The sequence below is a fragment of the Dermochelys coriacea genome, chromosome 7 (assembly GCF_009764565.3).
Source record: "Dermochelys coriacea isolate rDerCor1 chromosome 7, rDerCor1.pri.v4, whole genome shotgun sequence".
NCBI lineage: Eukaryota > Metazoa > Chordata > Testudines > Dermochelyidae > Dermochelys > Dermochelys coriacea.
The window spans coordinates 99,303,285-99,327,068 of NC_050074.1; the positions used below are offsets into that span (position 1 = coordinate 99,303,285).

The window sequence follows — 23,784 nt, forward strand, 5'->3', positions numbered from 1 at the left end:
TTCAGATTCATACATCTTGGACAATGGATGACTTGCATCCTTAGAAAAAATAGTTTAGCTGATTCCCCTGAGGGAGTGGGGAAGGTAGAAGCAGTGGAAAGTTACCAGGAGGAGAACAAAAGAGGCCCGGTAACCAGGATATAAAAATAAAATAAAGAAAACACTCTGGGATAGGGGGACAAACAAAGAGGAAGCCTGGGTCAGGAGAAAGCAAAGTCACAGAAGCTGGGAAGGGGCTCCAGGAGGGAGAGAGACCAGCTAGCATGCAACAGCCTTGCATGAGGAGGGAACATCTTGCCCGCCTGCCTGCCTTCCCAGACCCAGATAGTTCACCCAAGGACTCCCAAGAAAAGGGAGAGATAGAAAGTAAAAGATATTGAGGTTTCAGATGTTTATTGTTTTGTATGATCTGTGGTCTCCTGTGCTTTACACAATAAAGTAATGAAGAGCATAAAGGGGTTAGACTCTAAGCAAAGTGTTTCTCTGTATATTACCTGTTTCACAACTGCTGTGTGTCCTTGATAGAGTTAAAACTAAACCAGAAGTTTCACACCTTTGTGGTAAATTTCTGGGAAAGGGGTGTATTTAAGTAATTGAGGTATCTCAGAGGTCAATATTGGTCCTGGGCCTAGGGCAGGTGGGCTGAGGAGCCCCATTTTACAGAAGGAATAGCGAACTGGGGAAGGTAGTGCTCTCTAGGATCTTTGGCTCCCTATTCTCCTCTATGGACTGTGCTTCTTGGCTGGTCAACATCCCCCATGATATACCACAGCGTCTAGCTGACTTGTCACAGTGCATCATGGGAGTCATATGGCTGTGGTGCACCATGTGAGATGTAGTATGAGTGGGGAGCCAGGCCTATAGACAAGGACAGACACATGAGACATCTGAACTACAAATCCCATTACACTCTCCCAGAAGCTTAGGAGAATAGGTTTAATGTTGAACAGACCTGAAGCAAAACATTAATTCAGAAATGTCAAAACATGTCAACATTCCTGAACTGAAAAGTTTGTGGGTTTGGCCAAAAATGTGCAGGCAAAAACTGAAAACTTTTTGGGTTTTGGGTGTTTGGTTTTTCACCAAAAAGTCTAAATTTTCTCAGAAAGCGAACACTTTTAGCAAAAAAAAAAAAAAAAAAAAATCAAAAATCCAATATTCTGTCAAAAACAATTTTCATGCACATTTTCAAATATCATTAGTGTGTGGGGGTCGGGGGAGGCTAAACTTGGTGTTGTGAAATTCAAACTTAATATAATTAAAATACTATCTAAATTTCCTTCATGGTTTGGATACAGTATTTTTCACCTCCAGTCCTAACATGTTGTGTAGTCTTGTAATGCACTACTGAACAGCTCAGTATCCATTTGAGATTTAGCTCCCTTTCACTAGTTGCTGACTGTGACAGACTGACAGTATCCACTATATCCTGAACAAACCTTATTGAATTAAGAATAAACTTAATTCTATAAAATTAAACAGTGATTGATGAAGTGATGTAACAGCGATGAAGTGAGCTGTAGCTCACGAAAGCTTATGCTCTAATAAATTTGTTAGTCTCTAAGGTGCCACAAGTACTCCTTTTCTTTTTGCGAATACAGACTAACACGGCTGCTACTCTGAAACATGTTGAATTGGGTTTGGTGCCTCTGGGGTCCATTGCACTGAAAATGTAATTCTTTGTGTGTTATTGTAGGATTGTATGTAACTTTTCTCGGGACTTGACTAATGTAAATGTTAAAAACTTCAGTGGACTTTTTAGGGACAATGCTTGTAAAGGAAATACCTTGGGAGTGAGGGAAATGCAAATGACCCCTTTGAATCCACCCTTTTGAACCTATGCCCTGGAGCAGAAAAATCTGTTGTCTACTAATTACCTGCTTCTAGAAACTCCAGATCAAAGACTCCTGAACTGTATAAAGGATGGACTAAACACGTTATGAATGTGCTTGTTCTAAGCCAAAGCTGTGATGAACTTGTGACCATAAAGGAAAGCCCGGGGGTGGGTGCTGAAGGACTGCTCCTGCCAGAGCCCACGTTAGAGTTGGGATGCTGTCTGGTAAATTTCGTAGCATGTATGTTAGTTCTTTTATTCATTGTTTTAAATATGTTTTGTCTTTAGTGTTTTTACCGTAAAATGAAGTAGCCTTGCATAAGAAATTCTGTGTGGATAACTTATACCTGTTGACAATCACTCTGTTAGGGCTTGTCTACACTACCACTTTTGTCTGTATAACTTTGTCACTCTGGGGTGTGAAAAAACCCTGAGTGACATAAATTACACCAACAGAAGTGCCAGTGTAGACAGCACTATGTCGGCAGGAGAGCTTCTCCCACCTACATAGCTACCGCTGATCATGGAGGTGGTTTTATAAGTCACCCGAGCGAGCTTTCTCCCGTCGGCATAGAGTGGCTACATGAGAGATCTTACAGCAGTGCAGCTGCATTGGTACAGCTGTGCTGATGTAAGCTCGCTAGTGTAGACAAGCCCTCTGTCTCTGAAGAGGAAGCAAGCAGGTGTGCTGGGCAGCCTCTCTCTGCTGGGAATAACACATTGAAGGCAAGGAACTGTACAGCCTGGAAATATCCTGGTCAAAAGGGGCCTAGTTCTCTACTCAAGAAAGGAAACAGCTGGGGAGCTGAAAGCCTGGGAGAGCGTGCCCTTGCTGGACCACTTAGGGGAAACACAGGGGAAGTTGCCCTAAACTGTGACACAGACATGTTAGAGTTCGTTAAACACTTTAAATAATAAGATTTGTAGAAGAGCAAAGTATTATTATCATCCTCTATATTGTGATGCTTTTACAAGGAGAAAGATCCCAAGAAAAACAACAGAACTTCTTGCACTGTGAATTTTTCCACAACTATTCTAATGCTTTTTTTGTTTTTCAGCTGTGATGTCAGTGGGTATAAAAAAGAACATAATAAAAATACATAAAAAAGAACAAAGAGAAAATATCATAATCATATCTTAATTCTTTAGGAAATGCATTCCAACCAATATTGAGAAAGGAGTGCTCTTTTTCAAACTTGCTGCTACAGAACAGAAATGATATCTGATGCACATTATGATTTTAAAGATTTGCTGGGGTCTTCGTGCTAATTCCAAATTTTAAAGAGCAATATTTCATCCTTAGAAGTATGAAAAGGAACTGTAAAAGCTCAGAGAAAGTCTCTCTTTGTATTTCACTCCCCTCAGCCTACTAAAATATGGTAAACTGATGCAGATTTTAAGTGATAAACTGCTGATAAAAGGCAAAACTATATATTTATTCTAAGAGTGCAATTTTCCCTACCTGTTGTTAAAATGGTAATGCCCTGTTGTTAAAAAGTTTGCAGGGATACTGACTTAAACTCTGTTATGAGTAGAAAAGGACAAACTGCATTACATGAAATAACAAATCTGATTGCTTCCCAGGTGTCAGTGATCAAACTGACCAAAGAATTATGGCATACCACATACCTGCAAGCATGATGATCTGAATCAACAACTTTCCCAACTATCAGCAGTAAGAAATGCAGACATGGCATAAACTTCTGCAACCCCACTTCTCCATTTCAAGCACAGTCTTTCCACCCAGACCATGACCCAGCCAATTTTGAGGTTAACAAAAAAAAAAAAAAAAGATTGTTATCTTTTGTCCGGGCTGTTTTCAAGATAGCATATCACTGCATTTCTGGTTTCTAGGCGGAAGAGCTGGAGATTGCACAAGAAAGTGTGTTCTAACCAGATTTCTAGCCCAGTTTCATAGCCCAAAAAGATAATATTCAGATAGCAGCCCAAACTGATGAGTGTTTACCTTGCATCTTTGCAGACCTGCTGAGTTCAATCCTATTTTACTGAAGGTCACAAGAGAGTGATTGGAAGAGGGCTACAGTTTTGTAGTCATTTTTGTTAAAATCAGTAACCAGACATGCTTCAGGATAAAAAATAATGGCTGTGAGTAATAAGTAACAGATAATAGCACAAGAGTGAGGCATCACTCCAGAGTTTATCATCATCATTTTAAAATTTCCCAGCTTAGAGTTTGAAAATAATTTTCATATAGGACTTTTTAAGATCTGTCTAAAATTACATAAGGTCAGGAAACAGACTTGCTGTTATCAACTTAGTAACTAAGTGGCCAGGGAGCAACCCAGAGTCTTTAGTGCTAGCAGTTCCCTAGCAAACAAACGAGAGTCTTCTCTTGCAAAGAGTTGCTAAGGAAGAAAGGAGGTCCCTGAAGGATTCCTATCATAGTAGTAGGTTTCAGAGTAGCAGCCGTGTTAGTCTGTATTCGCAAAAAGAAAAGGAGTACCGGTGGCACCTTAGAGACTAACAAATTTATTAGAGCATAAGCTTTCGTGAGCTACAGCTCACTTCATCGGATGCATTTGGTGGAAAAAAACCATTTCCACCAAATGCATCTGATGAAGTGAGCTGTAGCTCACGAAAGCTTATGCTCTAATAAATTTGTTAGTCTCTAAGGTGCCACCGGTACTCCTTTTCTTTTTATCATAGTAGTAATTAGACTTAGTTGAAGAGATCTCAACAGATTGCAGCCCAGTGTGCAAACACAGAATATTAGATGGTTTCTGCACTTAAAGCCTTACAGCCTCAATACAAAACACCATTGAAATCTATTGAAATACTCCCATTACCTTACATGGGGTTTGAATCAGGCCTTGAATGGGCAAGACAAACAGTGATAGACAAACACACAAGCAAACTGTTGGGTCTCTCCATGCAAATATAAAGAAATAGTACATATTATTTATTAATTATTATAGCTTTGAGGAACAGTGATCAGAATATTTTTACAGCAATTATTAACTCAAGTCTCTGCATCATTTTTTTTCCATGGGTAGAAATAGAGGAAAGAACCCCAGAAGAAAATGACTAAAACAATCACAATAATAAAAATAAGAGATTACTCTATTAACCTGCCTTTGGGGGGTAATTTAATGATTAATACTAATGATTAAGTTAATACAAGGAAGTACCAACAGAATTAGAACTGTACTGGTAATAATTATCCATTAATTGTCAACTACTGCCCTTGATTTCCATACATTAATAAATGCTACATTACAATACAATTTTAGAGAAGTAGACTATATGTAAATAACATGAATTTGTTATGATCCATTAAACTGTTACATGATTCACACTCCACTGAATTCAAAAGTTTAATGACAAGGCATTAAAAATGAAGTATTATCAATTATTTGTATTAATAAATGATTATTATGTGAGCATGTACATTATGGCTCATTATCTGGACAACAAAATATAAGACTGGTGACCAACAGCACACTGTGGGTAAAATATTTAATTAACTAAAAGCTAGGATTTTTTAAATGTTAAGAATCCATTTAGAAAATAGTAAAAATAAAACTGTTTGTGGCTTGTATTTTTTCTGCAGTGCTCCCACTGGTAGGCATAGTGCAGGCTGTAATAAAAAGCTTGTGAAATTAATTTATAGTAATTTGAATTGACAGTAGGCTACCCTTAACAGATCCACATAAACAACACTCTGAAATTACAATTACTGCTTTTAAATACTGCCTCAGTACTCACCTGCAAATAAAATGGATTCAACATTTGTTTACCTAACCTTAGTGTCTTACTTTGGTCAAATTATCCTACAAGAATGTTCAGTTAACTTGTTCGCAAACATACATAGCACGCTACCTGCATATAAATTAACAAAAGACAACAAATTGTAGAGAAGCAATTTCATACCTTAAATGAGCACTTCTTGGCACATCTAGTTGTAGAGCAAAAAACAGATGAGGCTATTCTCAGTTTAGGCCTGGCCTACACAGAAATTTCTTGGATTTAACTAAATTGGTTTAATATCACACCTTTAGTTAAAACAATGCAACATCGCTATACAGACAAACCCTTAGGCCTAGGTAACATACAAGAGTTAGGTTTCAGAGTAGCAGCCGTGTTAGTCTGTATTCGCAAAAAGAAAAGGAGTACCCGTGGCACCTTAGAGACTAACAAATTTATTAGAGCATAAGCTTTCGTGAGCTACAGCTCACTTCATCGGATGCATTTGGTGGAAAAAACAGAGGAGAGATTTATACACACACACACACACACACACACACACACACAGAATATGAAACAATGGGTTTATCATACACACTGTAAGGAGAGTGATCACTTAAGATGAGCCATCACCAGCAGCAGGGGGGGGAAAAGGAGGAAAACCTTTCATGGTGACAAGCAAGGTAGGCTAATTCCAGCAGTTAACAAGAATATCAGAGGAACAGTGGGGGGTGGGGTGGGAGGGAGAAATACCATGGGGAAATAGTTTTACTTTGTGTAATGACTCATCCATTCCCAGTCTCTATTCAAGCCTAAGTTAATTGTATCCAGTTTGCAAATTAATTCCAATTCAGCAGTCTCTCATTGGAGTCTGTTTTTGAAGCTTTTTTGTTGAAGTATAGCCACTCTTAGGTCTTCGATCGAGTGACCAGAGAGATTGAAGTGTTCTCCAACTGGTTTTTGAATGTTATAATTCTTGACGTCTGATTTGTGCCCATTCATTCTTTTACGTAGAGACTGTCCAGTTTGGCCAATGTACATGGCAGAGGGGCATTGCTGGCACATGATGGCATATATCACATTGGTAGATGCGCAGGTGAACGAGCCTCTGATAGTGTGGCTGATGTGATTAGGCCCTATGATGGTATCCCCTGAATAGATATGTGGACAGAGTTGGCAACGGGCTTTGTTGCAAGGATAGGTTCCTGGGTTAGTGGTTCTGTTGTGTGGTGTGTGGTTGCTGGTGAGTATTTGCTTCAGATTGGGGGGCTGTCTGTAAGCAAGGACTGGTCTGTCTCCCAAGATCTGTGAGAGTGATGGGTCGTCCTTCAGGATAGGTTGTAGATCCTTGATGATGCGTTGGAGAGGTTTTAGCTGGGGGCTGAAGGTGATGGCTAGTGGCGTTCTGTTGTTTTCTTTCTTGGGCCTGTCCTGTAGTAGGTGACTTCTGGGTACTCTTCTGGCTCTGTCAATCTGTTTCTTCACTTCAGCAGGTGGGTATTGTAGTTGTAGGAATGCATGATAAAGATCTTGTAGGTGTTTGTCTCTGTTTGAGGGGTTGGAGCAAATGCGGTTATATCGTAGCGCTTGGCTGTAGACAATGGATCGAGTGGTATGATCTGGATGTAAGCTAGAGGCATGTAGGTAGGAATAGCGGTCAATAGGTTTCCGATATAGGGTGGTGGTTATGTGACCATCGCTTATTAGCACCGTAGTGTCCAGGAAGTGGATCTCTTGTGTGGACTGGTCCAGGCTGAGGTTGATGGTGGGATGGAAATTGTTGAAATCATGGTGGAATTCCTCAAGAGCTTCTTTTCCATGGGTCCAGATGATGAACATGTCATCAATGTAGCGCAAGTAGAGCAGGGGCATTAGGGGACGAGAGCTGAGGAAGCGTCGTTCTAAGTCAGCCATAAAAATGTTGGCATACTGTGGGGCCATGCGGGTACCCATCGCAGTGCCGCTGATTTGAAGGTATACATTGTCACCAAATGTGAAATAGTTATGGGTCAGGACAAAGTCACAAAGTTCTGCCACCAGGTTAGCCGTGACAGTATCGGGGATACTGTTCCTGACGGCTTGTAGCCCATCTTTGTGTGGAATGTTGGTGTAGAGGGCTTCTACATCCATAGTGGCTAAGATGGTGTTTTTAGGAAGATCACCAATTGACTGTAGTTTCCTCAGAAAGTCAGTGGTGTCTCGAAGATAGCTGGGAGTGCCGGTAACGAAGGGCCTGAGGAGGGAGTCTACATAGCCAGACAATCCTGCTGTCAGGGTGCCAATGCCTGAGATGATGGGGCGTCCAGGATTTCCAGGTTTATGGATCTTGGGTAGCAGATAGAATACCCCAGGTCGGGGCTCCAGGGTTGTGTCTGTGTGGATTTGTTCTTGTGCTTTTTCAGGGAGTTTCTTGAGCAAATGCTGTAGTTTCTTTTGGTAACTCTCAGTGGGATCAGAGGGTAATGGCTAAGAGAAAGTGGTGTTGGAGAGCTGCCTAGTAGCCTCTTGTTCATACTCCGACCTATTCATGATGACGACAGCACCTCCTTTGTCAGCCTTTTTGATTATGATGTCAGAGTTGTTTCTCAGGCTGTGGATGGCACTGTGTTCTGCATGGCTGAGGTTATGGGGTAAGCGATGCTGCTTTTCCACAATTTCAGCTCGTGCACGTCGGCGGAAGCAGTCTATGTAGAAATCCAGGCTGCTGTTTCGACCTTCAGGAGGAGTCCACCCAGAATCCTTCTTTTTGTAGTGTTGGCAGGAAGGTCTCTGTGGGTTAATATGTTGGTCAGAGGTGTGTTGGAAATATTCCTTGAGTCTGAGACGTCGAAAATAGGATTCTAGGTCACCACAGAGCTGTATCATGTTCGTGGGGGTGGAGGGGCAAAAGGAGAGGCCCCGAGATAGGACAGATTCTTCTGCTGGGCTAAGAGTATAGTTGGATAGATTAACAATATTGCTGGGTGGGTTACGGGAACCATTGTTGTGGCCCCTTGTGGCATATAGTAGTTTAGATAGCTTAGTGTCCTTTTTCTTTTGTAGAGAAGCAAAGTGTGTTTTGTAAATGGCTTGTCTAGTTTTTGTAAAGTCCAGCCACGAGGAAATTTGTGTGGAAGGTTGGTTCTTTATGAGAGTATCCAGTTTTGAGAGCTCATTCTTAATCTTTCCCTGTTTGCTGTAGAGGATGTTGATCAGGTGGTTCCGCAGTTTCTTTGAGAGTGTGTGGCACAAGCTGTCAGCATCGAATACAGACTAACACGGCTGCTACTCTGAAACCTGTCATTATGCAAGGCACTGAATTTAGCCATATAGAGTGGAAATCTGTCAACTTCATGAAAAAACTCGCACAGATACAGACAGACATCATCTTCCTCTCCAAATGCAAACAGATGGACATCATACCGAAAGGACTGAAGGTAAAAAATCCATTACAATCTACATACCACGCAGACTATGCTGACAGCTTGTGCCACACACTCTCAAAGAAACTGCGGAACCACCTGATCAACATCCTCTACAGCAAACAGGGAATCACATCAGCCACACTATCAGAGGCTCGTTCACCTGCGCATCTACCAATGTGATATATGCCATCATGTGCCAGCAATGCCCCTCTGCCATGTACATTGGCCAAACTGGATAGTCTCTACGTAAAAGAATGAATGGGCACAAATCAGACGTCAAGAATTATAACATTCAAAAACCAGTTGGAGAACACTTCAATCTCTCTGGTCACTCGATCACAGACCTAAGAGTGGCTATACTTCAACAAAAAGCTTCAAAACAGACTCCAACGAGAGACTGCTGAATTGGAATTAATTTGCAAACTGGATACAATTAACTTAGGCTTGAATAGAGACTGGGAATGGATGAGTCATTACACAAAGTAAAACTATTTCCCCATGGTATTTCTCCCTCCCACCCCACCCCCCACTGTTCCTCTGATATTCTTGTTAACTGCTGGAATTAGCCTACCTTGCTTGTCACCATGAAGGTTTTCCTCCTTTCCCCCCCCCTGCTGCTGGTGATGGCTTATCTTAAGTGATCACTCTCCTTACAGTAAAGGAGTACTTGTGGCACCTTAGAGACTAACAAATTTATTAGAGCATAAGCTTTCGTGAGCTACAGCTCACTTCACGAAAGCTTATGCTCTAATAAATTTGTTAGTCTCTAAGGTGCCACAAGTACTCCTTTTCTTTTTGCGAATACAGACTAACACGGCTGCTACTCTGAAACCTCTCCTTACAGTGTGTATGATAAACCCATTGTTTCATGTTCTGTGTGTGTGTGTGTGTGTGTGTGTGTGTGTGTGTGTGTGTGTGTGTGTGTGTATATAAATCTCTCCTCTGTTTTTTCCACCAAATGCATCCGATGAAGTGAGCTGTAGCTCACGAAAGCTTATGCTCTAATAAATTTGTTAATCTCTAAGGTGCCACGGGTACTCCTTTTCTTTATACAAGAGTTAGTTTCAGAATTAAAGTGGATGGTGGTTAAAAAATAAATGAAGATGATTGTCAAAGAAACACTAAAGTAAGGCAATTACCAGGGGACTCAGGGCTCGGGCAGGGGTGTGGACTCTGAAAGGGGCTTGGGGTGCAGGGCTGGGGCAGGGGTTTGGGGTGCAGGAGGGGGTTCTGACCTAGGGCAGAGGGTTGGAGTGTGGGAGGGGGATCGGGGCATGGACTCCAGTCAGCTGGTGCTTACCTCAGGCAGCTCCCGGTTGGTATTGCAGCGGGGCTAAGGCAGCTCCCAGAAGTGGCCGGCATGACCCTGCGGCCCCCAGGCGGAAGGGCCAGGGCCACGGCCAATGGGAGCCAGGGGCTCTGCATGCTGCCCGGACCGACAAGCGCTGCCCCCGTGGCTCCCTTTGGCTGTGGTTCTCACGCGGAGCTTCCCTGATTGCCCCCCACCTAGGGGCTGCAGGGACATGCCGGCCGCTTCCAGGAGATGCACAGAGCCAGGGCAGGCAGGGAGCCTGCCTTAGCCCCACTGCACCGCCAACTGGACTTTTAACAGCCCAGTCAGCAATGCTGACGGGAGCCACCAGGATCCTTTTTCGACTGCGTGTTCCAGTCGAAAACCAAATACCTGGCAACCCTACCCAAATCAGAGGGAGACAAAATAGGCTGCTCCCTAAAATAGTGAGGAACAACTCATTCCACCTTATTCTAGGCTGGCTGACTGCCTGCAAACTTAACTGGCTGTTGCTAGGTCCAGATTGCACGCTTTCCTACAGAGCCCCCTAGCCTGCAAACAGGATTAGAAAAAAAAACACCTGAAATTTAAAATGACAGCCTATAATTTTAGCACACTTTTAAAAGTTTTGATTTAGCTAGGGTTGGTCCTGCTTTGAGCAGGGGTTGGACTAGATGACTTCCTGAGATCTCTTCCAACTCTAATCTTCTGATGCTATGAAATACACCACAACACTTCTAACAAAGAACCAGGTCACTGAGGGCATCATTTCACACACACTAACAAACTTGCTGCAAGAAAATAAAGATTCCCTAGGCTAAAAAATAGTTTAAATTACAATGATAAAATAACAGAAATTAAAATAAAAGTAGTCCATTTTACTGATTATTTGGCTGTCTGTTTTGGGGATTCATCCAGTCTGAAATTATTGAAGATAGAAGCACTGTTCTATAGTACCTAGAGCAGGAGTGGGAAAATTTTTGGCCAGAGGGCCACATCAGGGTTGCGAAACGGTATGGAAGGCCAGGTAGGGAAGGCTGTGCCTCCGCAAACAGCCTGGCTCCCACCCCTTATGCACCCCTCCCATTTCCTGCCCCCTGACTGCCCCCCCTCAGAACTCCCGACCAAACCCCCTCTGCTCCTTGTCCCCTGACTGCTCCCTCCCAGGACCTCCCACCCCTAACCGCCCCCCAGGATCCCACCCCTATCCAACCCCCCCTGCTCCCTGTCCCCTGACTGCCCAGACCCCTATCCACACCCCCACCCCCTGACTGCCCCCCTGGAACCCCTGACACATCCAACCCCTCCCCCGCTCCCTGTCCCCTGACCGCCCAGACCCCTATCCAAACCCCCACCCCCTGACTGCCCCCCTGGAACCCCTGACACATCCAACCCCTCCCCCACTCCTTGTCCCCTGACCACCCCCTCCCATGACTCCCGTCCCTAACTGCTCCCCCAGGACCTCACCCCCTATCAACCCCCCCACTCCCTGTCTCCTGACCACCCGCTCCCCCAAACCTCCGCCCCATCCAACCACCCCGTCCCCTGACTGTCCCCTGGGACCTCCTGCCTCTTACCCAACCCCTTTCTCCCCCTGCCCCCTTACCATGCTGCTCAGAGTGGCAGGACAGGCTTATTTGAAAGCCTGGGAGGTGGGCAGGTGCAGCCCATGCAGCGGTGTAGCTGCAGGGGAGAGGTGACAGCAGGGGAGGGGCCAGGGGTGAGCCTCCCTGGCTGGGAGCTCAGGGGCCGGGCAGGACGGTCCCGTGGGCCGGATGTGGCCTGCGGGCCGTAGTTTGCCCACCTCTGACCTAGAGTTTAGACACTTCCCAACACAACACACAAAGAGCTTGTTTTTAATAATGTCATTCCAGAAATGCTGCTGTGTTACATAAATGATTCAATGCTGCAATAATATTGAACTGGTTGAACACCTAATTTGCAAGAGAATATTGGAGCAAGCATTAAATATAGGCTACATGTATTTTAAATGGCAATGAATTACAAATATGCTGTCTATTCAAAACTCTGGAATATAATTGCTCATCCATAGCAGACATCTTTTATTTATACTACTTACATCTGTCAAAAATCTCTCTTATTTTTTAATTAGTGATTACTGGTTTTGTTGCCTTGCATACATGTATATTCCAGCCGTTAAGAAAAGATGCATTGTTTATATTGTCATGGCTGGTGTTATCATGGAAGGAAGAAGAAATGTCCAATAAATACCACCAGCGAAGACATAATGGATATTCATTAGGGAGGACTGAAGACACGTTGCTATGAGGGCTTGTAAAGGCTGCAAAGAGGAAGAAGATAAATATAAATATGCTTTGTACTGACGGGTTGTCAGATCAGTTATGATTTAGAAAATAAACTACACTTAAAAACTACAGGGAGGATATATAGTCTAGTATAATAGTTTAGCACACAGTTGTCAATTTCCTAACTATTAAAGAGCTCTGTGAGTTCATTGTTCCAGAGATGTGATCACATACCTTCTCCAAGCATTATCTTGTTAGGCTAGATCCTGAACTGGTGTAAATCAGCAGAGCTCCATTGACTGCAAAGGAGCTACTCTGATTACATCAGCTAAGGAACTGATCCTAACCTTTTAAAATAGCTCAGGTTTCACATCTCACTTCAAAGTTGTTCTTTCTATTTAAAGAAAAAACCTTTAGCTCACTGTGCTTTAGATTTTGAGATAGCAAGAGGTTTTTAAATGCCAATGGACTATCACTACAGCACACATAAGTAGCGTCAAGAAACACATCAAAATGAGAAATGTTTACATAGCAAAAATAACGTACTTGAAAATTCTCTCTCAATTAAAAACTGCTTCTTATTTCTGAAGTTTATTCCACAAATACAGATTGAAATGAAGTCTATTTTAGTAACTTCAAGGCAGTTCTTGAGCAAAACCAATTAGCCATATTTAAGGAGAATAAGCAACTCTCCTCACAGGGGCAATCAAATCATTTTGGTAACTCTTAATAAGGAGTTCTGTAAACAAGAGTTTTCTTTGTTGATTTAGGCAAAAGATGTGTTAATGCTGCAACTTCACCATATTATCCTTATTGCACTGGTTCAGTGTTTATATTATATTTAAAGAATATAATGACTAGTGTGCAAAGTCTGTGCAATGCCCTCCATGCTACTTAAGCCCCATGGATATATAGAGCAGAGAGGCCTCCAGATGCCCTGTGAGCCATGAAGGGGGAAATCAATCCATGGATTCTTCAAATCCAGCAGCCCAACAAAATGCTGTAACAAGAGTGGGGAGACAGTGGCCACTATTCTAGTGCACATGATGGCATGTAGACTGCTCCCAGGTGGAGAAGGGTGAATTCTATTTCCCTAAACTTCCATGGAGTTCCCTGCACTTAGCTCATTTACTTGTGCTTAGAGCAGTGATTTCACTTGAAATGTGTACAAAAGTAAATCTATGCCTTCAAGACCAATGATATCCTAATAGTACTACAATGCCACCTAACAGGAGTCTCTTTCTCTTCCAGGACAGCAACTAGATATTATGAAGTTCTGGCTAATGTGAGGAAGATGGCCTACACCACTTTCAATGAACTGGAATGACATAGAATAAGTGTTAATAGGCTCCTGCCTTAGTCCAAACAGTTGCATGTGTGCACATATACATTAGACCATGCTCATGACCATCCCCAACATACTTCTATCAGCTGTCTGTTTTGTCAAGCATGGAAGACCTATGTAATTGTGTCAATACAAATTTCCAGAACATGCAGAATTAGGGTGACCAACTGCTGCCAGTTGTTCCCACAGCTACTCCTCAGTTTTCTGGTGTGTATGCACCTTCCATTAAAGATTAGAAAGGTAACTATGAATTTCTTTTCTTTTGCTGGAGTTTTGATATTGTTTCATTATTAATTTTAGATTAATATTACCACATTTTTCAAAACTAAACTGTGGATGGGGTTCCCTATTTTTTCCACATCTTAAAAGCTTTCTAAAGATTAGCATGAGTAGTAACTGAAAAATCCTTGTTCATTGTTCTTTATTTATTTATTACATATTGAGAAGAAATTTTCGTGAAAGTCAATGAGAAACCATAATGCATCTGTAATGACCCTATGTAGACTATACTACCATCAGGTCACGTCATATCTGGGACGCATTCAGCTGGCGAACAGAGCATGGGAAAGCAGAGATGGATGTAAAGACAAGCCCAAGAAAGTGAGTTTATGTTTATGTTTTGGAGTTTGCTAGGTGATTCCACAGGACGGTGAGTCCCACCCCTAAAAGAAGGGTGAAGCTAGAAACATTGCGGGGGAGAAGGCCTGAGAAAGACTAGATTGAAAGCAGTCCAGGGAGATAGCAGCAAGGAGTTATGCAGATCAGACCCTGACTGCTGGTTATAGGGTCCCTGGGCTTGAACTCGGTATATTGGGAGGACCAGGATTCTTCTCCCAGCCACTGGTAAAGTGCCATGAGGCAGGAGAAGAGAACAAGGATGACAGAGAATCAGGAGAGAAGGGCATGAAGAGCATAGGGCTCAGAGGTAGCGCCAAAGACATTTTTGTAAGGATAATGGGATGGATTTAAATATGACCAGTGTGACGGGTTGGATCACAGAAAACCCCTTGGGAACTGCCAACTGATGCGTTAAGATTACTTCTGCCAGCTTGGGACTTCAGTGCCCTGCCTGGTTTGAGCCAGACACGATAGCCTACTGCAAACCTAGGCCCAGGTCTGAACAACATCCCCCCAAACTACAGGCTTAATTGAAAACAGTTTAAGAAGTGTTCCTGTCTCCAACACTCAGATGCCCAACTCCCAATGGGGTCCAAACCCCAAATAAATCCATTTTACCCTGCATAAAACTTATACAGGGTAGACTCATAAATTGTTCACCCTCTAGAACACTGATAGAGAGATATGCACAGCTGTTTGCCCCCGTCCCCAGGTAGTAAACAAGTATACAGCCAATATTCGTAATTTCAAATACAAAAATGATATGTGCATACAAATACGATGAATATATTCAGTAAATCATAACTTTTGCAGAGATATGTTACATGGCATATGTAGCATAAAACATATTCCAGTTATGTCATATTTACATTCATAAGCATATTTCCATAAAGCATAAGGGGTGCAATGTCACATCCAGGCTAGAGGGCTCAGTTACAGGAAAGAGTGTAGTTGTAGCCATGTTGGTCCCAGAATATTAGAGAGAGAAGGAGGGTGAGGTAATATCTTTTATTGGACCAACTTCTGTTAAGAGAGACAAGCTTTCAAGCCACCCAGAGCTCTTCTCCAGGTTGGAGTACTTTTCCCAGACCTGAAGTGGCTCAAAAGCTTGTTTCTCTCACCAACATAAGTTGGTCCAGTAAAAGATATTACCTCACCCACATTGTCTCTCTTACAGGAAAGAGACTGCTGCAGGATGCCAGATGGAGAAAGAAACTTGCAACACCCGTGCCCAGCAGTGTGGGGACATGCCAGTGGTGGGGAGCACTCCAGTCTGACAGGGCTGCCAGGCTCACATCCCTGCTCCAGGCATTGCAGTCTGTGTGGTCCAGCACCACTCAGGTTTAGCCCAGTCATCATGATGATGGGACTCTGGGTAGGCCAAATTAGAATGAGTGGCACTGCAATCCCAAGAGCCAGGTTACAACTCCACTCACACAAATTTGGTCCAGTCAGGAGGGCCAGGGCCAACCTGAGAGATGCTGCAGCCCCAGAGGTTGCAACCCCAGAGCAGAGAGCCAAGCCCAACCAGCCCCACAGCACAGGGGCTGCAGGAACTGCCATTGTGGGTGAGTGCCAGGTAGGACTCAACCTCACAGAGGGCAGGGAGTGTCTGACTGACACCACCCCAGACTATTACTGGATCATGATAGACCATAAACATTTACAAATAGGTCCTGAGCCCAAAAAGTTTGAGAACCACTGCTATAAATCAGATTTTAGTATTATAACAGAGCATGAAAAGTTACCCTGGACTGCAGTTCCCCACACACAGTTAACCTGGCACACTAATAAAAAAAATCAAATTTGATTTAAATTGGTTTTGACGTTCATTTTGAAATTAATTTTACACAGCTACAGTAATTTGTGACAACTGCAGTACCTCTTAGAGCTCCGTGATAGCTGAGGCACACATCTCCACAATAACTGTAGAATGCCAGAGGCGTCAGCACAGTGATGGATGAGCTTTTTATTTTTTTTAACAAAGAGCCTGAATGAAGAAACAGAAGACTAAATATACAAGAAATTAGGGGAGTTCAATAACCCCAACCACCTCTCCATGCTCTGGTTCAAAAAAGCATTCCTAGCCTATCTAGGATAACACTTATGTGGTTAAATCTGACCGACATGCTTTGCAAGTGTCCCTTGTGATACTGTAAGTCATTGAATCGTTCAGAACAATCTTTACAATTTCTCAACAGGGCCTGATCCAACTCTCATTGAAATCAATAGACCCTCTTTGTTTCAATGGGAGCTGGATCAGACTCCAGGAGCTTTTGGTGATAGGGAACCTCGCATCTTTCATTTTTGAAAGAAAACAAATTTCCTTCAACAGCGCCCATAAATATAATTGTATTGAATGTTTAACTCAAACTCCAAAACTACACTGTTTCTGTTACAAAGTTCCCACCAATAGCCTGAGGCTATGAAACAAGACCATCCAACATGATATATAGTGCCCAAATTACCCAAACATATATATCAGCCTTTGTCTGCACTCTGAATCTACCCTTCTCCAAAGTAAACTAGATTAGATTCTTGGGATCTAGAATCTCCCCAAAGCAGTAGAGAAAACATTGCTATATGTCACAGTGTTGTTTGTATTGTGTTGACCCTAAAACTAGTTCATAAAGGAGGAACTCTGAAGATAGGAGATTTGCATAAGACAGATGTAAAAATCTCTCTGGAGAATGCCATGTGGTATTATAAATAGGATAATTCCTCAGTGGAGAAGGTAATTTATGAAAAGACTCAATAAGCCAAGGAAAAGCCAACATCTCTAAAGGTCAACACAACATGAAACATAATTAGGCTTGGAAAAACAGAAACAAATCAACAGTCCTTTGTAAATGATCAGTAATGAATATAAAAGCCTGAAAGACAACATCCTGATTTTGTCTTGATTTAGCACAATCAATCAAACCAATAATAATCCTTTGCAATTCTAGGAACCTTCATCCACAGATCTCTAAGTGCCTTATAAACATTAATTAATATAATGTAAGTATGTAGGTAAGTATTATCATCTACATTGAATAGACAGGTACACTGAAGAACATAGAGGTTAAGTGACTTACCCAAGGACACACTTCCACCAGATTATTTAATAAAAATATACCTTATCCAATGCTCTGAGGGTCAACAATTTACATTATACTCACACAGTATATCTATATAGTTTACCCATTGCCAACAACAACGTTGTTCTTATTCTAAAATGTAAGATCTTCCCTCCAAACCTGAAAATCTCCTAATCAACCCTTTCTGTCTGAAAATTCTTGGATAATAGACTTTGCACCATGCTTGAAAGTCAACAAACTCTGGATCCATTACACGCTGGGGTTACAGGAAGAAAGCTCAAGAGCTCAGAGGTCTAGCCCCTACAAACACTCTCTCAGCGTATTCTCTCCCTCTCTCTCTCTTCCAAGTCATCTCTCCTGTCACTACTAGACCATTTTCCTTTCTCTGTTCCCATCCCACCTTCAAACTACTATTCTGTTGTCTAAACTAAGTGCCAGTGAAAACATAGTTTCTGAAGAGTTTCAGAAAATTTGGCCTCAGTTGTCCATCCATTTTGAGGCATAGCTAGCTACAAAGAAAAGAAGTGTAGCATGCTCAACAGACTGTTGGCCATATACGCACAGAGGGCAATAGGAATAGAACAAACTATACACACCGACCTAGAAAATGGAGGTGTGTCTAAATGAAAAGAACTTGTGCTCTCCAGATGCCTGATTTGGCTCTGAAATGATTCCAAACTCTTCCTGTTATTCTCGACTTGAAAGAACACAAACTGGCTGCAGGGGAAGGGAAGTAAGGCACACAGATGAGTAGTCAGGACTGGAAGAAGATGTTTCTAGCAGATGGGACCAGGACTAGTCAGGACTTATGAAGATAATATTCCCCTTCAACACAAGAAACACTTTGTTCTCCTCAGAGCTCACAGTGACCACCTCTTAATCCTTAGAAATTATCTAGTGTCCAAGGTGTTAAACATTTACGAATTAGCCAGTTTACTGGTGGTTAAATTAAAGCCCTTTCTGCTCATCTTTTGTGGATGTTCAGTTGAAATCAAAGATGTCATGGCACATTTCAAAAATCGCCGGGGATAATCCAGATCTTCTGTCTAACAGTGCATTTATTCTCTCAGTAATACAGAGGAGTGTGTGTGCGTGTGTGTGTGTGTGTGTGTGCACATGTACAACTATTGAACACATAACTGCCATGCTATCTTACACAGTCTGTCACTGTAATATAAAATTCATTATTGGAAAATGCTTTCGAATACCGTGAGCACAGAAGAGCCTAAACAGAGCCAAACTGTATTTCAGTTCAAAAATGCATTATGAATTCACCAGATCTCCAAGTTGAAAGATGTATTAAACAGTGAAAGCAGACAAATCAGTACTCAGTCTGAATGATCTGAGCTTTCCTGTCCACAACACAATGATTAACTAATGTCTTTTTTAAAAATCAATGTATAATCTTAGAAACACCTTGAGAATGAAGTTTGTATTCGACATTGCCAAGTAATGATGCAAATTATGGTAAAATACATATAGTGCATATCTGTTCCTGCTGAAGTAGGTGTACTTTACATTGAATCTTAGCTCTTCAGAAAAATTAAATTCTTTGTAAATACTAGCACACAATTAATTGAGATGGGGGAAACTTAGTTGCAGCAAATTCATTAAACCTAGTTAACAGATTGGCCAAATTCTGGCACCAAGAACACTTTTATATCTTGAAGGTTCGATCCAGATTTCACTGCTTGTTGCCTGTAAAGGTGCAAATCAAAACTGTGGCTTAGTTTTTGGACTGGGATTGGAAATCTTGGAGCTTGATCTAGAATAGTAATGTGCATCCAGCTTGATGGGTTGTTAGCAGAAAACCCAGCACAAAATTGGCATAAGGGTGAAAAAGTAAAGGATGAGAATAATCCCTGTATCATATAAATTGTCTGCAAGGAAGGATAAAAAATGTAAACATTTAGAGGAAAAGTATTCATAGAGAGACAAAAGATTTGGACAGCATTGAACCTATTGCTACAAACATGCCATCTGTCTGGTTTGGGATAGATGCTTATTTTCCTTAGCTTTTTCTGGCATTTAGCTATACTGTTTTCAACTTCATTCCTTCTGTATCAAGCATTCAGTATGCATCTGAGACACTGGTTGCTAAGGAATTTGATATTTATACCTCCTTTGCTTTCCACCAAAGGCTGTAACCCTGAAAGTACTAAATGAACATGAGGAACTGATGGATTCTAACATGCGTAGGGAATAAAATCTTTTAGCTCGTATCTCACCTTGAAATACAACTGATGCAGTTTTTAAAACCATGATCTTCTCTGTCTGCCTTGCACAGAATGTTAGTAAAGTTCGTAAGTTACATATATTCTAACAATTTGCTTCCTGCAGAATCTCTTTCACAATTTTGCCTTTTAAGGCACAAAATACATTTACCACTCCTAAAAAGGCCACTATAGTTTTCAGTAAACATTCTAAAAGCAAATCCAAGCTTTATGCTTCTGAATACACAACCATTTAGTCTACTATAGCTCAGAATTAAAGAACAAATTGTCCTGAGCACAAATTACCATGCCTGCTTGTTTGATGTGTACCTTTAACAAATTAATGATGGTATCCTCCCTTCTTTTTCTGATGTATAGTACCTGCTGATAACACAGCTTCTTCCACCACCAGAGGGGCCAATTAGAGAGGCTACTAAATAATTCATCAAGACATGGATTTGTGCAAAAATTAGTGCAAACATACTTGCAGGTTTCATACAAAAGTAAAAATTAAAGGAACACCATGAAAAATTTACTGGACTATTTCATGAGCAAACTTCTAACAAAATGCTCACATTATTTTATTGAGATTTATTGCAAATCTTGAATCTAATTTCCTCGGATGATGAACTTTCCTCAAAGAGCACACACAACGCAACACCAAAGAAAACGCAGCAGTACATGGCTAGTTCTGACCCTTTGTAAGAAAAAATGCTATACAATGGCTATCAAATAGCACTGTACCTCACCCTTCATTGTGTAGGGCTGGGAAGGAGGGGCGTTTAGAAAATAACAGATATTCTTTTTTTAATTAATGGAAAAAAAGATGCACACCTTACTCTTTTCTTGTTGGAGCTCTATTTGAATGTCTGTGAGTTTTGTCCTGAGCTCTTCATTGGCAGCTTGTAAGGCAGCTAAGGCATCAGGTTTTTCTCCCTTAGCTCGGCTGCTAGCACTCTTCTTTGACATTGTGAAGCAGCGTGACAGGGAGGGTGAAATCCCAAGCAGCGAGAACCCTCTGTTCCACCACTTGAGGTTTCTCTTCCTTGCTTCTGTCTGCTACATTTTCTTATTCACCTAGAAAGAGGAAAATCACAACTGCTGTGAAAGCGCCAGAGTTTAGCAGGATTCACAATTAGCAAATAAGAAAAATGCAAGATTCATTGTAGTGACTTCAGACAAGATTTCAAAGCAATTCAAGAGAAGTTATTTCAGAGTAATAAAATGTGTCACAGTGACTAATAGCCCGCAGTTTTCCCCCAGTGCATCAACTTACACAACTCAGCAAGATTATGGTAAACAATTGCCAACAGAATTTTTAATTTTCATGTATTTATGAGGATGAATTAATGTTTCAAACAACAGACTACAACAATATTATAAAAACAGGCAGTGTCTCAGAGAGTCCTCTTAAAGGTAATATGGACTATATGTTAAAACTGTAGAAGAAGAGACCTGAAGATAACTCTTTGTAAGCTCGAAAGCTTGTCTCTCTCACCAAAAGAAGTTGGTCCAGTAAAAGATATTACCTCACCCACCTTGTCTCTCCACTACTTTAATGACAGGTTTCAGAGTAGCAGCCGTGTTAGTCTGTATTCGCAAAAAGAAAAATTCGCAAAAAATGCATCCGATGAAGTGAGCTGTAGCTCACGAAAGCTTATGCTCTAATAAATTTGTTAGTCTCTAAGGTGCCACAAGTACTCCTTTTCTTTTCACTACTTTAATGTCACCCACTGGGAGTAGTGTAGCATAAGATTGTTCCATAATAAAAATTCTGAATTGGGGAAAGCGTAATTAAACATACACAGAATTTACAATAGTGGATGTGTAGAAATAGGATGCCAAATTAACTATGAAAATAAAAGATCTTATAAATCAATATTCTTGAGGTAAGAGGGGTCAGTAGAGTTACTGAGAATAGTAGTTACCACCCGCTTTTTTTTTTTGGTTGCATTCTGCGTATCAGAGGTTTGGTAGGATTATTTCTTTTCTATGTTGCTGGGCAAAGAAAAATAAAGCTAAAATAAACATATTTGTCAACTTGGTGAAATTCATCCTTGTGCAGAAAGGTACAGCATAAAGCTTACGTATAATACCCTCTTTTGCGGGCTGATGTCAAGCTTACATGATGCATAAGCCTTGTGCTTTCTACAAAGGTAAATGTTACCCAAGGAGAGCAATTTTTAGGATTTGTCTCTATGTGATCCAATTTCACACAATTCTTAGTTTACAGACAGTCCATGAAATTACTCATCTAGCCACGGGAACAAAAACTTTCACAAGTTATCAACAAGTCACTCAAAGTACCTCTTTCTTCCCCATGATCTATAATTACAGTTCTATTTTTCAGTAGCTTGAGCATATGTCATTTCGTAACAACAAAAAGTTCTCAGGAAAGACTGTTCAGAATGTTAAACTCAATCCACTCATGGGCTATTACTTGGTAAGGAGGATGCGGACATATTGTGTGAGCTTATAAGTCAATACCCCTGTCTGTCTATTTCTTCTTTCACTCAAGGTATAATTTTCTGAACCTGCTGTTTTTATAAAAAAAAAAGTATCTTGTTAAACACTGTAGTGATTCCACTTTTATGTACGAACTAAAGATTCCTAATTATCCTGACTGCTGCCAAAGTTTCCTTTTATTCTTCTTTCACTCTGCTGCTTAGTTGTGAGAATCATGTCTGAATATTGTCAAATCCCATTGTACTTCATGTCTCTTGCCACTTAATACATCTGGGCAGGAATCATTTGTTTTCATCCCAGGAGAGATTTTGAGATTCAAAATGTTTTTTCATCTTGAAACAGAACAAAAAGTCAGAAATCTCAAATATTCCCACAAAATGAAAATTGAAAGAGAACAAACATTTTGGAGCAGGTCAGGCAAAATATTTGACAATTTCGTATTTGGATTCTGACCTTTTAAAATGTAACCCTTTTTTTTAGTATAAATTAATTAAAATTTCACAATGAAAAGTTGTTTTGAATCAAAGTTCTTTTCTCTAACAGCATGGTCAGAAACAACAACAGATATTACATGGCTGTAACTTTCAGTCTCATTAGGACAAGGTCAGAGGACCCCACACCCCGGAATGGGTGGCTCTGGGTTAGAAAGTCCTTGCCCTGAAGAACCTGAGGCCCGCTGTAATAAACGATAGGTAGGGCCCTACTAAGTTCTTGGCCATTAAAAATGCGTCACGGACTGTGAAATCTGGTCTTTTGTGTGCTATACAGATTTTTACGAGGAGACCAGCCTTTCTCAAATTGGTGGTCCTGACCCAAAAGGGAGTTGCAGAGTGGTGGTGGTCACCAGGTCATTTTAGGGGGATTGCGGTATTGCCACCATTACTTCTGTGCTGCCTTCAGAGCTGGGCAGATGGAAAGTGGTGGCTGTTGGCCAGATGCCCAACTCTGAAGGCAGCACCACTGCTAGCAGCAGCACAGAAGAAAGGATGGCATGGTAGGATATTGCCATCCTTACTTCTGCGCTGCTGCCTTCAGAGCTAGGTGGCCGGAAAGTGGCAGTTGATGATTGAAGGCCCAGCTCTGCAGGCAGCAGCGCAGAAGTAAGGGGGGGCAATACCATACCATGCCATCCTTACTTCTGTGCTGCTGCTAGCAGCCCCTCTACCTTGAGAGCTGGGTTTCCGACCAGCAGCTGTAGCTCTCCAGCTGCCCAACTCTGAAGGCAGCGCTGCTGCCAGCAGCAGCACAGAAGAAAGGGTAGCAGTACTGCAACCCCCTCTACAATAACCTTCTGACCCCACCCCTACATTCCTTTTGGAGTGAGGATGCCTAAAATTAAATACTGTGAAATTTCAGATTTAAAAAAAGCTGAAAACACTAAATTAATGATTTTTAAAATCTTTTGCCTGTGAAATAGACCAAAATGGACCGTGAATTTGGTTGCGCTCTACTGATAGGGTTGTAGCAGAATGCCAGCAACCTGGCTGCAAGCAATCTATTACTGAATGTTAGTGAAAAGAAAAGGAGTACTTGTGGCACCTTAGAGACTAACAAATTTATT

General features: G+C 41.5%; 1 protein-coding gene across 11 annotated transcripts in view; it reads right to left on the bottom strand.

The window, feature by feature from the left end:
• The window catches only part of JAKMIP3 (Janus kinase and microtubule interacting protein 3), a 144,488-nt gene that overhangs the window by 66,965 nt on the left and 53,739 nt on the right, over nt 1-23,784 (bottom strand). For 10 of the 11 annotated variants that reach the window (XM_043518867.1, XM_043518870.1, XM_043518868.1 and 7 more), the window contains exon 2: nt 20,592-20,834. In XM_043518867.1, the coding sequence (XP_043374802.1) occupies nt 20,592-20,726 (135 nt within the window). In that variant the 5' untranslated portion in view covers nt 20,727-20,834. Of the gene's footprint in view, nt 1-20,591; nt 20,835-23,784 lie in introns of those variants that run through there. The other variant, XM_043518876.1, reaches the window with a different exon arrangement.